The sequence below is a fragment of the Augochlora pura genome, chromosome 9, assembly GCF_028453695.1.
Source record: "Augochlora pura isolate Apur16 chromosome 9, APUR_v2.2.1, whole genome shotgun sequence".
NCBI classification, from domain to species: domain Eukaryota; kingdom Metazoa; phylum Arthropoda; class Insecta; order Hymenoptera; family Halictidae; genus Augochlora; species Augochlora pura.
The window spans coordinates 10327336-10343944 of NC_135780.1; the positions used below are offsets into that span (position 1 = coordinate 10327336).

The following is a 16609-nucleotide window of genomic DNA, read 5'->3' on the forward strand; positions in this document are numbered from 1 at the left end:
TTTTTCAACCCCCTTCGCGGTCCTCGCCGACTCCTTTTTTCGGTCGCCCGAACGCGCGAAATTGATCGCCAATTGATTTGTTGCGCCGCCTCTGATTTGCAAATTGTGGCGAGAGGATTTCCAATGGCGTGATTCCTGAAGGAACGCGAGTCGACGTTGCGATTGGTGATTACTTTATTAACCCTTTAGATACGGCAGGATTTTGCGCAAATAAAGTTTTTCGTAACTAAATTACGATTTTCTCTTAATACATATTTTTTCCGGACATTTATATATGGTACTAATAACATATATTCTTTTCTTAATATATTGTATATACACACTTTCACTTTAATTGTTTGCTTTAATAAATAATAAAACAATTGAGTAAAGCACGAGCCATTCGCGAAAGCCACTATAGTGGCGCGTAGTATCTAAAAGGTTAACGGAATAGTTTAAGGGTAGGTTTGTGGACGCATCGAATTGTTGTGCAATTAATTATACAATTAAAGTGCATTAATAGGCATGTTAATCCTTGCTGTGTATTTTTTAGGTCACTTTGTCCACTGTTAATAATGCAAAATATAAGTTGTACTAATTGCAATCTACAGGAACTTTGTTTCGTTTCTTAATAATTTGAAGGGGTTGGAAATTGTAGAATAATATTTCTAGATTTTGGAAATTTTGCTACCCTTTCTGTATTTGTGCTAACAATTCCTGCCATAAATGCATCGAATCCACAGTCTATTTATTATATTATATCTACATTTATTATACAAATGCAAATGCTAATATAATATAGTCTACCATGTAGTGTAAAAGTGTATAGTATATTATGGAACACAGTGATCAATCAACCTTTCCAATACGTCTTACAGTATCGTCAAAGACGTGAAACGTCAGGATTGAATTCAAGGATAAGATAAAAGGACGCGTTTCGCTCTAGAAAACCAGTCGACGCGTTTTTCCGCGTTGAAACATTTTGGTACATTTACGAAGCGTCGAACGAGGTCCCGTAGAACGAGAAGGAACCAGTCGGCGTAAAATAGAAGGGCGTCGGAACAGAGCCGAAAAGGTGTTAGGAGCAACTCCGCTAATCCTCGCCGGAATCGTTGTCCTCCGGGGTGCCTTGCTTATCCTGGCTACCTAATAAGCAACCTAATTTCCCTCTTCCAGGTAGAGCTGTGGCACAAAAGCCCGCGGCGGGAGGGGGTGAACGGTGGTAGCCGAATCACCTGGTCAAAGGGTGTGCACAGTGGTCCTCCGGGTTTTTCGACAATACGAGAGAGAGAGCCGGTCTACGCCACTGTGCGCGGCGCGTCGCGCCGGTGTCCTCCGTGCAGACGGGGCTCGGAGTTCGGTGTTGCGACGCGGAGCGAGAAGGGCCGCTATAGAGAAGAGAGCCGCGCGGGCTGGAAGGCAGGAATCGCGTCGGAGAGGGAAATCGTTGCTCGGCGGAATGGGCGTGGCGAGCGAGCGGCCCGCGGTGGGGGTAGAAGTGGGCGTCGCTCGGCGGGCAATCGTGTCCGCCCCACCTTGTATCGCCGGGCTTCGATAGTTCGACCGCGATGCGGCGCTGCCGGTGGCTGGAACCAGTTGCAGCTGTGCCGGTTCCCTCACTCCGCATCGCGGCTTCGTCCCGGCAGACGGGCCTGTATTTACCGTGGCGCAGCGTGCTCGCGCGAACCTCGTTTTCCTGGGGTTGTTCCTCTCGGCGTGTACTGTCGTCGGGTCTCGTCGAGTTCCGTAGTCCACGAAACCACGGGTCAGGCACATGCGCCATAAACCGGGCATCGCCGACGTGACCGTTCTCCAAGCGTTCGCCGTCGCCCAAACCGCGCGCGCGAGAGAGAAAGAGAGAGAGAGAGAGCAGACCCGGGCTTTCCGTCGTCGATCACCCTCGTATGCCTCGAGAGAAGGACTGCCCCCACGGCGAGTGGTAGTAATACGATCGTTACGATTGAGTGCAGGTGTCGCGGCCGCAGTGATAATTTTGTGAACCGGTAAACTGGCCCCCGGGTGTGGCCCCTGGCGATGGAACCAGGGAATTCGTTGCCACGGACTGAGCACAGTCTGCCCGGCTCGCGTGGATGAACCCCGCGGTCAGTGAATATTGTGCAGTGTGCGACTCTGATCAGCGAAAGAACCGTGACTGTAGATCAGAGGGGGTTGTCGTCGGTCATGTGCCTGTGACGGAGCGGAGGCGTAGCGATCGCGCCGGACAGGTGAGACACCCGGCCGAGAAGCGTATGTGGTTTCAGCAGTGACGTTCTACGACAGCGAGAGGAGACGTTTCGCAAGGGCCCCGAGGCAGAGCCAGGGAAGTCGAGGAACTCTGCTCTCTCGGGCGCAAAAGGTGGCCGCGCTCGAACGAAGAGGAGACAGAGGAAGAGAACCTGCGCAGCGGACGCCATCTCCGCGTTATCGGCAAGCGGATCCCCCGGGACTCCCCCCCAAGCAGCTTCGGCGTCGCGCACCCTCGGCGGGAGCTACCCCGCGACAGCAGCCACCCTGATGGGAGTGTATGAGGAGCGCGCCCCTCCTACCACCGGCATGCACTGGGTGAGTGTCATCCCTCTGTTCCAGCTTCTTCTTTGCCCATTGGCCGTGCACAAGACGCGTCGACGGCCGGCTCCCTTTCTACCAGAGCCCGCGATCCACGTCCTCGTCCAACCCCTTTCGTCTACCCTCGTCTCCTCCGCCGTCGTCTTTTTCCTCGTACGCGACACTTCCTCGTTCCACACTTCCTGTCTTACCTCCTAGACACTCCGGCTAGCTTTCCAACGACGAGGTTCTCCTAACCGCAAGAATGATCTCTCATGCTCCAGTTGTCCACTGACAGGTGGATCGATCGCTAAATTCTTTAAAAGCGTAGCGCGTTTACGGATACATGGCTTCGACCGTCGACCTCCTCGTCGCTACGCTGTCAAAGGGCTCTATCCCACAGTGGAACCACAATTCTCTATTCTCCTCGAACATCAGAATCATCTCTGCCAACCGAGCACTTTTCACCTGCAAATTTCACTTTTCATCAATCAAAGCCGTACCTTAACTCCAAACGATTCCCTGTGTAAATAAGAGAACATGACATCTGGCATTTTAACTATAGCTTTAACCGTGCAAACGACGGTTCGCTAATTGTTTAATTTACGATTGTCAGATCGTACGCTCGCGAGTTTTCCAATTATTTATCCGTCTAATATATGCTTGCGGCGAATGTTACAATACTCGTTTATAAACAGAATGAATAGAGTCTTGTTACTTTTATTGATTAATGTGATATCGTAGTTTTCTGTTGATCTATAGGTCGAGAGTTAACCAAGTGTTTTATCGTTTGAACATTTATGCCACTTTGCTGAGACTGGATATTCGTGGTTCCACTGTATAAGAGCCTCGCGACGTCCGACGCGAACAACCCTTGCATTTTCATCTCTTTTGGGAAATCATTCCGGGACGAAGGGATGCCGGTTCCTTTAGGGTGACGTTTCTAGCTGAGTGTAGATCATGAATTAGTATAGAGTCGCTACTAGACCGCAGACTTTATGCGTTTATGAGAAAAATTAGTAGGTCGAATACGAAACGGTGAAAGTCATTAAACGAAATAAATGTCTCCGCGGTTTCTGCATCTTGCAATCAGCGCTGACAATTTTTGTTTCATTATTAAATGATATCATAATTAACCTTTTAGATACCACGCGTCGCTATAGCAGCTTTCGCGAATGGCTCGCGCTTTACTCAATTGTTTTATTATTTATTAAAGCAAACAATTAAAGTGAAAGTGTGTATATACAATATATTAAGAAAAGAATATATGTTATTAGTACTATATATAGATATCCGGAAAAAATATGTATTAAGAGAAAATCGTAATTTAGTTACGAGAAACTTTATTTGCGCAAAATCCTGCCGTACCTAAAAGGTTAAATTAAAACGATGTTAGACGGATATACTCGAAGACCTAGGTTTAACATGCGGGTGGTTTCAACAAGCTTTTAAATAATACAAATTATCAAACACAGTTCCGAGAAATCACGGACCTGTCGTGTCGTAGTTGATAAACATTCTCGTTAATATCGCTGTTATTCAGCTATGAATTTTATTAACTCGGCGACCGTCTCCGACGCGTCCATCGTGGAACCACGAATATTTTCGATCGCGACGATCCGTTGATCGATGGCCGTTAACATCGCAATCAAGAGCGTCGACGGCGGCGTTTCAAGTCGCGCGCGATCCGAGCAATTTCCCCGGCGTCTCTGTTCGCAGAAACATGAATATTCCCGATATTCTGTTACTAATTTAACGAGCGATGTCAGCGTGCCGATAGTTGAAAATGGATCGTCGAACGAATCCCGGGCGACGCCTCGCCGGTTCGTGCCCCTTAATGGAAACAAATCCCGGGCCCCGGATAATTCGAGACGGCGCGCGCGGTTTTATTGCTCGTGATCCCGTAATTGGAATATTGCCGGTCGTCGCGCGACCAGTCGCGGACGAGTCCCCGACGCTTATCGGCGGACGTAACGCCCGGGTGATATATTCACCGGAGAAACGCGCGCGGACACCGGCCGAGAACGGGTTTCTCGATTCGCGGCGGTGTGTAGATCGATGCCGACAGCAAAAAAAAATACCGATTACGACGGTGACACGGCGCGTCGACGGTGCGCCGCGTTAATGGATCGCGATTGGGGGTTTGCCGGCGGTTTTTCGGGGGTTGCTTCGGAAACGTCGCCGCCTATGTCCTGCAGATATAATATGTCCTCGAATAATGACAGTCGACGTCATCGATTCGTCGAAAAGTCAAATCTCGCGGCGGAAAGGGGTCGGATTTTCTCGCGGATTTATTTTTGTCGAAGAGGATTAGATTTCTTCGTGGATTTATTTTTGTTAGCCGAGGTCGAGGTATTTGTGTTAGCCGAACTATCGTTTAGGAACTGTTTTTAAAAGTGACATATACGTGAGAATGATAAAACCGAATTTTTGCAATTTTTATTGCAACGAGCGCTTGGATTGAGAAATTTATTCGAGCATTTCCTGCGAAAGAGTCTCTGTAATTTCGGTAATTTTTAAATAGAAAATATGGAAGATTTTTACCGGCTTGGTTGGTTTATGAAATAAATTTTAACATTGTCTACTTGATAGAGTAGATATTAATTGTTTTAATTACTGTGGTGATTTCTTTTTGAATATTTGTTACCTCAATGTGACGTAGGTTAGGCTGTCTGTATAAATTTATTAAATTACGATGACAGCAATTATATTTTTAGCTTCAAGCTTTTATTTCTGTATTTTGTTGTTCTATATTACAGTAGCGAGTTCAAATTGTTAGCATTTGTTCACTTTTTCTTCGCAAGCTGTCACTTTCTATTCTAGTTTTGTGACATGAAGGGTTCTACTCGCTAAACTAACATAAGAAATAAACATGGTATTGTCTGAAGACAATAGCAACCGGTTTAAGAAAAACCTATAACAAATAACTTATAAGAATAAAAAGATAGAATTCGCTTAGATTTTACGAAGTTTTAATTCTAAAACTAGCTGCAATTTTATTCAATCATTTCACACAAAGATGTCTCCATAGATTATGCTATCGTAAAATTAGTAAATTTGGTTTAGTATAAAAAATGAGCAAAGTCGCTCGACTAGCTTGGACACCAAATTATTGCGTACAAATTCTACTTACTTTAACTTATTAATTATTTCACCGATTACGTTTTCATTAAACACAACGTTCCGTCACGTTTAAATCACTGACAAAATTTTACATCGACTTTTATTTCACCTCTCCATGCTATTATCAATACTTCGTGTATAAAAAAATGTCGGATTAGAGAGAATACTGATATATTTATAACCTTGACATACCCTTGATATATTTATGTTAGTTACTTATTGATGAACCTTTTTGTTCACTGTCGCAAATTAAACATCGACTTTAACGAAGGTAAATCGGTTTAATGTTTATTTAATGTTTCCTAACGTTAATTAGTCTATTATTACAAATTATATATCAATCATCAGAAATTAACTGTATCATTAGTTATAAATGGAATTATAAAGATAGAAATATAAAGCTAGTGCTTTAGAAATATTTATTTCTGTATAAGTTTCTCGATTTTGCAGAAATTCTTCTTTTTCAAAGCAGCTCACCTTTTAATAGCTGTCATTTTATATTCTCAACAATCGTTGCATTTCTTGTACCCAAAATGTTGATAATAACATCTACCTATAAAACGAGATTCCACTTAAACATTCGCCAGTGATTTAACTATTAACCCTTTGCACTGAAAGCCATTTTAACTGTAAATCTGAAATGAAATTTCCGGCTCATAGTATTTCTATTCTAAGCATCAATTAAAGTGCACTTTGATGCATAAGAAATTGATTTCTGTCACTCGTAACAACAGTTCCACTATTTAGTAATTTCTTAAATTTAATCTTTGTATAGAAATTATTATGTGACGCGATAGAACAGTGATTAGTTTAGTGGTGTCTCAGAGTCACCACTCGACTGCAAAGGGTTAATGTCGCTCAATGTTCAGTGACATAGAACAATATCGATAAAATGCAGTGTCCGAAATGAAAATCACGAAACTGAAATCGTATCGACGAGAAACTGAAATCCTATTGTCGAGAACCGAAATCCTATCGTCGTTAAAATAATTATCGACGATTCCAAAGCAACCCCCGTAGCAATAGCCATCGAACTCGACGAGAATCTCTCTCGGTCCCCGGAGTCGTTCGCGTTCCCCCGTAGTCGTGTAAACGCGAATCGCAGAGGAACGCGTTGTAAGCCGGGCACGAAACGTCGACATTCGTTTTCCATCCCGCAGCGCCGGTTAAACGCGAGCCGGCCCGAATGCCCGAACAATGTACGATCAGCGAAAACGGCGTTCATCTTCGCGGAATGTTAATTTCCGTTTTAAACGACTGCTGAATGGCCGGGCCGTTAACGGGTACACCTTGTAAACAAACGTAATTGATTGTTCCGTGTCACCGCGTTCGGCCCCGCTAATTGAACCGATGCATTAAACCGCGGCGGAGAGCCGACGAAAGGAGGTGGACACGGGAGGTGCACCCCCACCCCTCCCCACCTACGGTATTCCTTTGAATTCCTTTTTTCCGTTTTATCCGGCTGCGACGACGCGTCTCCCCACTCTCTCTCTCGCATTAAATTCGTTAAATTCGGGTCGAACGATCATACGAGCGTCGCGGATTTTTCCCGTCGCGGATTTTTCGCGTCGCGTCTCGCCGACGAGACGATCGACGGCCACGGCGTCGATTTCGTTCGCGGTTGCACGAGATTTTTCGCGGCCCGTCGCCGATCGGTGATTAGTGGTTTTAGGCCCCGGGAACTGGTTCCGCCGATTCCTAATGAGCTATTTGAACGATAATTATCGATCTCCTTTCGGTCGCGTTTTCGAACGATTTCGAACGTCGAGCGGACAGTGCTGGATTTACTGTCAGAGCCGTTGATAAATTGCCGGTCAATCTGCGAGCGCGATACTATTCCGAAACGCCAGATGCGGGTAGGTCTTTCGTACGGAGGTGGAAACGGTCGGTAAATTATTATAATTATATGATTATTAATTTGCTCGGTTGTTGAAGATGTAATTTCGGTAATCTAGATATTCCGTGATAAATCCGTTCGCGCAACGGCGATGGTTCGGATGAACTTTGAGAAATGTTCTGGCGGGGCTATTTCTATGAAACTTAGCTTGAATGAAAGCTGGTAGTGTCTACTTTGAGACGGGCTAGACTATATTGCAATAGAACGACGAGATCATTTTGAAAAATTATGATGAAACGAACGATGACATTATGGAGTTCGCGAGAATTAAAAGGAAAAATTCGAATGGATTTTAGGACGCTTTTTCGTAAAGCTATTTTTATTAAACTTAGCTTAAATTAAAGCTGATAGTGTCTATTTTAAGGCAGGTAATCTTAGATTTCAATATAACGACGAGATCTGTTTGAAAAATTAGGATGAATCGACCGATGACGTCATGGATTTCGCGAGATTTAAAAGGAAAAATTCAGATGGATTTTAAAACACTTTTCCGTAAAGCTATTTTTATTAAACTTAGCTTAAATTAAAGCTGAAAGTGTCTATTTTAAGGCAGGTAGTATTAGATTTCAATATGACGACGAGATCATTTTGAAAAATTAGAATGAATCGACCGATGACATCATGGAGTTCGCGAGATTTAAAAGGAAAAATTCGAATGGATTCTAGGGCGCTTTTCCGTAAAGCTATTTTTATTAAACTTAGCTTAAATTAAAGCTGGAAGTGTCTATTTTAAGACGTGTAGTCTTAAATTTCAATATAACGACGAAATCATTTTGAAAAATTAGAATGAATCGACCGATGACATTATGGAGTTCGCGAGAATTAAAAGGAAAAATTCAGATGGATTTTAAGACGCTTTTTCGTAAAGCTATTTTTATTAAACTTAGCTCAAATTAAAGCTGAAAGTGTCTATTTTAAGGCAGGTAGTCTTAGATTTCAATATAACGACGAAATCATTTTGAAAAATTAGAATGAATCGACCGATGACATCATGGGGTCCGCGTGATTTAAAAGGAAAAATTCAGATGGATTTTAGGACGCTTTTCCGTAAAGCTATTTTTATTAAACTTAGCTTAAATTAAAGCTGGAAGTGTCTATTTTAAGAGAATATAGATTAATAAGTCCATTCGGTTGGACGACAGCAGGTAGCAATATTCCTTCACAAGCTACCGCGATCAGCCTCGTTACGCAATTTAATAGTTCAATCTCAGACACGACACGCTTCAGCTTCGCGATCTTTTTAAAACGACTCGCTCACACGAACAAGACCTAATTCATCCCCGGCCACGTGAATTTCGTCTTTCTTTCGTAAACAGTGCTATAAAACGGCCGAGGAAATGCCATCGTTTCGAGAGTGGACCGCGACGAGAACAAAGCTGCCATTCAGTCGGCGTTAAAAAAGACATACATATTTGAAGGCAATCCTAAAATTCCTGCTCTCCGATTAAATATCTTCCTCGAGGGGCTCGCGAGCGGATTGTGAAACGGGCGGGACGGAATGGTCTCTAAACGCTGCGTCGGTTTCGCGAAACCGCGAAAACGAGCGAGGCGATGTTCGGTGCGGCGATGACCGGCGCGGCGGCGGACGTATCTCGGCCTGGCCGACTAATAAATTACGCGCCGCACAAACGGGCCACTATCACGAGCAGACACGTTCGTGGCACGATGCCCTTATCTCATCGAAGTTACAATAATCACACTCTCTTCGGCGGAGCCGGGCCTCGGCTCCAGGCTGACGAGCTCGCGAGCGCGCGCGCGCGGGCGCCTCGAAAACATCGGAGTCGCCGTCGTGAGACTAAACGACGCCGAATACGGGCCACGATAACGCGTATCCATCGAACGAAATTTCCGGTACATCGTTCGATCTGTCTCCGTCCTAATCTACACAATTTCCAAAATCGTCTGAAAATTATGCAAACCTCCGAACAATCGTTGAATTGGAGCAAGAATTCGAAGACACGCGATTGGTTGATGCGACACGCATTTAGAGATAAATTCAGGATGCGCTCGGAGATGCATTCCTGTCGTCGCATGCCGTGGAAACTAGATGAAACGACCAGGAATGCGATCTGTAATGTTTATACGTGCTGTTAGGTATTTTTAATGACGAGGAATTTTTTTAATCCGAGGTACGCGGTTTTTGTTGCGAAACCTAGGCGCGTGGAGTTAATATGATTCTGTAGCGATTGCAACAAATAGAAATTGAACAGGGTTTAAAGTTTTAGTTGGGGTTAGTATTGTTTATTTTATTATTTATTGGGGTAATTGTTTGTGGAATTTGTTAGGAGAGTTTATTGGAATCAGAGACGCGGGTGTTTACAGTTCAGAATCTTTTTAGTATTATATTTTCCTGTTCTATTCAGATTTGTAATTACTATTTGACGCGTTCTCGTCGCAATATTCAACCATAATTTTCTATAAAAATCCGCAGTCTATTTATAACAACGACAAGATTAGATTCCTTCGAACTTCCTACGACTTTTGTTACAACATCCGCGTCGACGAAGCTGTTCGCGTAGAAGCGTCTACCGAAACTGTTTTAACAATATCAGAGCCTATAAAAACAAATATTTGAAACTAATCACATCAGTAGTTTGATAGTACTAGTGACGAAACGACTCGTAGAGGTTCGACGACTCGTGAAACCGTGAAACGCGGAATCGAAGTCGCGGCGTTGTTTCAGAAATTCGCGGCGTTGTTTCAGAAATTCGCCGCGTTAGCTTGAAATTCGCGGCAAAGAAACCGAGTCGCATCGACTCCCATCGCCGAAGAATCGATCATTGTCCGAGGAGACCCACCCCGAGGAATTCTCAGGTCGAATAACTCACTGGTTGTCCGAAAAAGCGGCGGCGGCTCGTAAATTTGCCAGGCCCCGGGGGCCGGCCTCTGTCCGCCGTTGGTCCGGTTATTTATTTTCGTGTTTTCGCGGCCGATGCCGACGAAATGAATTATCCCTCGGGAAATCTGGTTGCGCAACGCTCGAAAAAGCGACGCGCTCGAAAAACCATTTTCGCTGGCTGGCTGGCTCTGGCTGGCTGGCACTCCGGCTGGCTGTTTCGCGGCGATAAAAGTAATCGCAGCGCCGCGCCGGCCAAAGGAGATTAGGATGTTCGACGCACGGCACCCGCCGCCGACTTCCAGCGATACGCTTTTAATCGGGCACGGCCGCTTTCGGTAAACAAAATATTTACGCGGTTCCACAGCGCCTCCGGGCATCGTGCTCGCTTTAACAACGCGTTTACGTACGGCCGTGGCGAAAGCGCGACACGAAGTGCCGCGCGGTGATGCGCGCACGGAGATGCACTTTGCTGCGCTTTAAATTAGACTGTACGGATTTTATTTTTGGTTATAGTATTTTCGGAGGCTATAATAATTTTTGCTTTTAATTTCGTGTTGGTGAGATATTTATAGGCTAAAGAATAGGTTTTGTTCTAAAGAATATATATATTGTTCTAGAGAATTATGTTTTTCTAAAGAATATATATATTGTTCTAAAGAATTATATTTTTCTAAAGAATATATATATTGTTTCAAAGAACTATAATGTTCTAAAGAACTGTATTGTTCTAAAAAAATTATACTACTCTAAAAAACTATACTGTTCTAAAGAATTATAAAACTTCATCAACAAAATTTTCGTGATCAAATTCAATTAAAAATTAAACTTAAATAAAATTTTCAATTTAAAATCAAATAAACCTAAAAATAATTCAACCAACATTATTTAACATAAAATCTACTCAATAAACTAAATTTTAAAGAATTCACTTATCAAAATTAAATTATAATTCTAAAGAATTATACTGTTCTAAAGAATTATACTGTTCTAAAAAACGATATTGTTCTAAAGAATTATACTGTTCGAAAGAATCATATTGTCCTAAAGAACTATACTGTTTTAAAGTAATATTGTTTCTTTCGACATAATTAAATTCTTCGAGTTTTAAAGCAAGCGATTGAACACACAAATTTTGTATTATTTCGAGCAATTTTAATCCGCTTCAAATTATTTTGTATTACTGCAGAGACTTTATTGTCCGAACAATTATTTTAGTAATATTCTGATACAAAATATTATATCATCAAAAAAGTTTATTAATATTCTTTAGCAAGTGATAATGCGTCTAGAGAATACAATGATTAGATAATGCTGTGTTTGGAAACCGGAGTGTTCTAAAAATAAGAACAATGTCGAGAACTCTTTAAATAATTATCGTCTAAATCCTAATAATTTCCGTATTATTGAATGTATTATTAATAATGACTTTGCACAGAAAACATTGCAATTTCATTTCAATCTCACCGTTTAACAACTTCGTAAAATAAAAATTCATTGCACTGGATGCTGCCAATAATTTCAAGTTTATAAAGTTATTATTATCATTTTTCAACTTCTTAATACACTTTCCATATCTTTGCCTTTCTTTGTGATCGCTTATTAATGGCTTAATTCCTTGCCGTACCATTTTCTTCATAGTTACAAGATTATGATGATGACAAGAAGACAGAATTTTGTTTCGCTTTAAAAGAACGGAATAACATTTATACGTAACAAGATATTAATAGATATTGATATAAGAACAAGATATTAATACAATTAACAAGATATTAATATAATAACAAGATACTAATATAATTAACAAGATATCAATATAACTAACAAGATACCAAATTAACTAACAAGATATTAGTATAATTAACAAGATAGTAATCTATGACGAGCCAGACGCGTCGAAATACAACAAAGGGTTAATGCAACAATGTTCCAGCGAACGATGAAATTCTTGAGCTCTCAGAACCCAGCGCTATTAATTATCGTCAAATCTTAATAATTTCCATATTATTAAATATATTATTAATAATGATTTTCCATAAATAACATTGCGACTTCTTTTCTATTTTGATTAAATCAACAACCTTTGAAAAAAGATGTACAGTTTCATATATTCGTTTAAACGCATCTTTCATATGCACCAACCTAATACATCGATTTAGAAGAAATTAATAATATTCATATTTCATATTTATTGTAGTACATCATGCATGGAACCTTTGTCACGAGTCCGACTCTTTATTATAGTGCACGGGGTTAACCCTTTGCACTCGGTTGTCCCCTCTCAGGGGACATCGTAATTCTAGTCTATAAATAAACGTTAAAGTTTATTAGCGATTTGCAACTATTTCTCGATGTCTACAAAATCATATAAATCGAATATTATTATAACAATATTACATATACATATACATATAATATATATTGTGTACTATATAATAATATAAATGTTTATAAGCGCTGATAAGTACAAGATATTAATACAATTAACAAGATATTAATATAATAACAAGATATTAATATAATTAACAAGATACTAATATAATTAACAAGATACTAATATAATTAACAAGATACCAATATAACTAACAAGATACCAATATAACTAACAAGATATTAGTATAATTAACAAGATAATAATCTATGACGAGTCAGACGCGTCGAAATAGAACAAAGGGACGCCTATGATGACGCCGAGTGCAAATGGTTAATCACAGTTACCCTAAAAGCCGTGATTCAGAGATTTCTAGCTGCGGCGTTCGATTTGCGGGAAAACAGCGTCGGGCCCCGAAACGGCCGCACATATCTCCTCGCGGGCGCGTAGCCCCGGGTTCGCCGCCGGGTGGACAGTGAGAAATCTATTAAACCGTCCGAACAAATGGCGGCGATCCGTCGCGCGATGCCGAGTCGGCCGGGATTCGGTCCCGGCGAAAAAGGGCGACGGGAATCGCAGCTACCGGTTCGGAACGGAAATTAATTTCGACGGGGAACACGACGCGCCCGTCTTCTAAGCCGAATTATTTCGCCGGCATTCCTGCCGGCCGCGGCCGGGCGAGCGGCTACCTGGGCACCCGCGACACACTCGAATCGATCAAACCGCGAAGCCGCGATGATAAATGATTTCATTTCTCGGACGATCGTTCTCCTTGTTAACCCTACCGCCGCGCCTTCTCTCGGCTCTCGGCTCTCGGCTACGTCCGACGAAAACGAGAGTGTTTCTCTTTTAACAGGGGAAACGCGTTTTGTTTAACGATACTCGCCGAGAATCGCCGGACGGAACTGGTTTAAACGGCGCGGCTCGTTTTCGCGTATCCGACCGGTGTAAAATTGTTCAAAACCGCCGCGCTGCCCTGTGGAACGGTGCTAATGATATTCCGACTCAACTTGTTACTAAATGAAGCGTAATCGACGACTTGTAACAGTTTCGCGAAAACGCTTCTGGGAACAGTTTCGGATTCACGAGGAACCGATTCGAAAATTCGCGGGGAATCGCTTCGACGAATGCGATGGTTTTTTTTTTTTTAAATTATTCGCGATATATTTTATATCGTGATGTATTCGAATTAAGGATAATCAATTTGGCGAATATATTTTTCTATAGTAGGTTCAATGATTAAGGATGTACGATTTATCGTTTTACTTTCATTCTTTTATTGTTTCGTATTTTGGGGGTTTTATTTATTCGATTTAACGTTGAATTTCTAGATTCGATTGTCCTTTGATTTTTATCCTATGGATTTCGATTACTCTTTCATTGATTACCTTTTAATTGAAAGATTCTTGTTATAAATGTATAAAATTCTCAATCTAGTGATTTTGACTACTAATTTAATAATTTAATAATTAAATTCTAATAATATAATAATTAAATTGACTCAAGATTTAAATATTCCAACTACTGCATAATAACTTAATAATTAAATTGACTTCAAATTGAATAATTTTAACTACCATATCATAATTTAATAATCAAATTAACCTTCAATTTAATAACTGTAACTACTATATAATAACCCAACGAAAAAATTGCTACAACAATTACCTTAAATTGCTACAACCATTACCTTAAATTGCTACGTGTTTCAACGACGGACTCTTTAATTCACTTCCACGATATCCATTAATATTGTTACAACTTCTGCTCTGTAACACATATTCCGAACAAATTGTTAACGCGTTTCTGAATGTACAGCATCGTTGGAGACCCGTCAAAAATGTCCGAGACCGTTGCCAATTCCGCCGAGATTCGCATCGATCAACATTTCCGCGGCGGAACGTTAGAAGCGGCGGATAAATGCGAGAGACGGTTTAGCCGGTCTTTCAGCGAACGGATAAAATTTCGTGCGCGATCGATCGCTGAAATTACGGCCAGCCGGATGACAGCGCCAGGCGGGAAGAAGAGACTCTGTCTAAATTTCCGTGGAACGCGTACGGAATACAATAATCTCGGGGTCGGGTCGTGATTCTTGGCCTGGTCGGCATGCGACGCTTTCTGTCGCTGCATCTCGCAGCGCTCAATAATCGGCGCGTACGTCTCGCGGATCTACGAATAAGACCGCACCGATGCCGTCACGTCGATGATCTACCTTAGGAGACTTTGATCTATTTTTAACACTTTATCGACCGGTAGCCTGTAAATCGGCTTTTTCTTACAATCGTCAGCTTGTGGATCGGTTGTCGTGATTACTAATAATTTTGTTACTTATTAGTGAAATAAATATATGAAATTGTACTACACCAAGCTTCGATATTATTATATAGTATTTTAAATATTAAATATCTCTCGCGAGTAATGAAATAAATTAAATCGAAATAGAAATGAAAATTCAACATTCAGCTAAATGTACAGATAATATACAGATAATAAAATATTAATAGATAATAGAATATACAGATAATAAAATATATAGATAATAGAATATATAGATAATAGAATATACATATAACAGAATATTTAGATGAAAAGTCTCTACATTTGGAAACATTTCTTTACATTAATATTACTGGGAGTATATAAAAGTACGTGGTCCTATTTTATTTCGAATGAAAGGTAAATCAGTTATTAATAAGTGTAATATTAAGTATATAATTACTAGTACTTGTAATACCAAGTATAATAATAAATATATAATTGATAATAAGTACAGTAACCAGTATATAATTAATAATAAGTCTTATAACAAGTGTATAATGAATAATAAGTCTAATAACAAGTACATAATCAATAATAAATATAATAAAAAATACATAATGAATAATACGTCGAATAACAAGTATACAACTAATAATAACTAAGTAAATTATTCGACAAACCAGCTAAAAATAAAATAAAGCGAATGGTACACGCATAACGATTGTTCCACGAACGATCAACCAACTAATGGTGAATCTGTTTAGCAAAAAGATTTCCCATTATTCATCCCGTATCACCGGAGACGCTCGTTGAAAGAAAAAAGAAAAAAGGGAACAGGAATCGGTTTTATGTGTTCGCCAAAGAAATAAACTTTCTTTTTAGATCATAAAGCCCGAAGTGTTCGCGGACGGTGCATGCATAATTAACCGAGAGGCCATCTTGGAACCAGCCGAGTGATATAGGCGCCGTGTTTAGGCTGTCTTTTTATCGGCCATGGGAAGCTCATTGTTCCTATGAAAGTTCAAGCATAGATGAGCCGATAGCGAACGCGTTAATCTCCACACTGGGTGATCCGTCGATCATAAATTCTCGTTACTGGTAGATAAATGTGTTCTATGGTAATTCGAGTCAAATTTTGCCCTAACTTTGCCACGATCTCGATAATCTTCGATTGGCATGAATCGTCATCATTGTTCAATTGCTTCGTTGCTTTATTTTCTCGAAATGAAATAGAAATTAAAAATGTAATTAAAAGGAGAAATTGACGAGAATTATTATTATTTTAACCGAAATTCATTAATAATTGTAATAATCGATTTCGGTAATTTTTTGCTACTAATACAATTTTATATTAGCTACTAATATATTTTTATTTTAGCTACTAATATTCTTGTTATTGTATTTAATTGAGTCCAATCATGCAATTAAAGATTTTTGTTAAGAGTCATCTCTTAGGCTGCTACATACCATCCAATGAAGCCGCCATTTTGAATTTGAAATTGCTATCTTCATATCTATAATCAGTGGACTGCATATTTTATGCATTTGTGACACAAATGAAAAATAGTTTAATAGCAAGCCTGACATAAATGACTGCATA

General features: G+C 40.6%; 1 protein-coding gene across 3 annotated transcripts in view; it reads left to right on the forward strand.

The window, feature by feature from the left end:
- The first annotated feature begins 1612 nt into the window (after positions 1–1612).
- Positions 1613–16609, forward strand: part of LOC144475061 (LIM/homeobox protein Lhx9-like) — a 99045-nt gene continuing 84048 nt past the window's right edge. For 2 of the 3 annotated variants that reach the window (XM_078190605.1, XM_078190606.1), the window contains exon 1: positions 1613–2541. In XM_078190605.1, the coding sequence (XP_078046731.1) occupies positions 2494–2541 (48 nt within the window). In that variant the 5' untranslated portion in view covers positions 1613–2493. Of the gene's footprint in view, positions 2542–6969; positions 7073–16609 lie in introns of those variants that run through there. The other variant, XM_078190607.1, reaches the window with a different exon arrangement.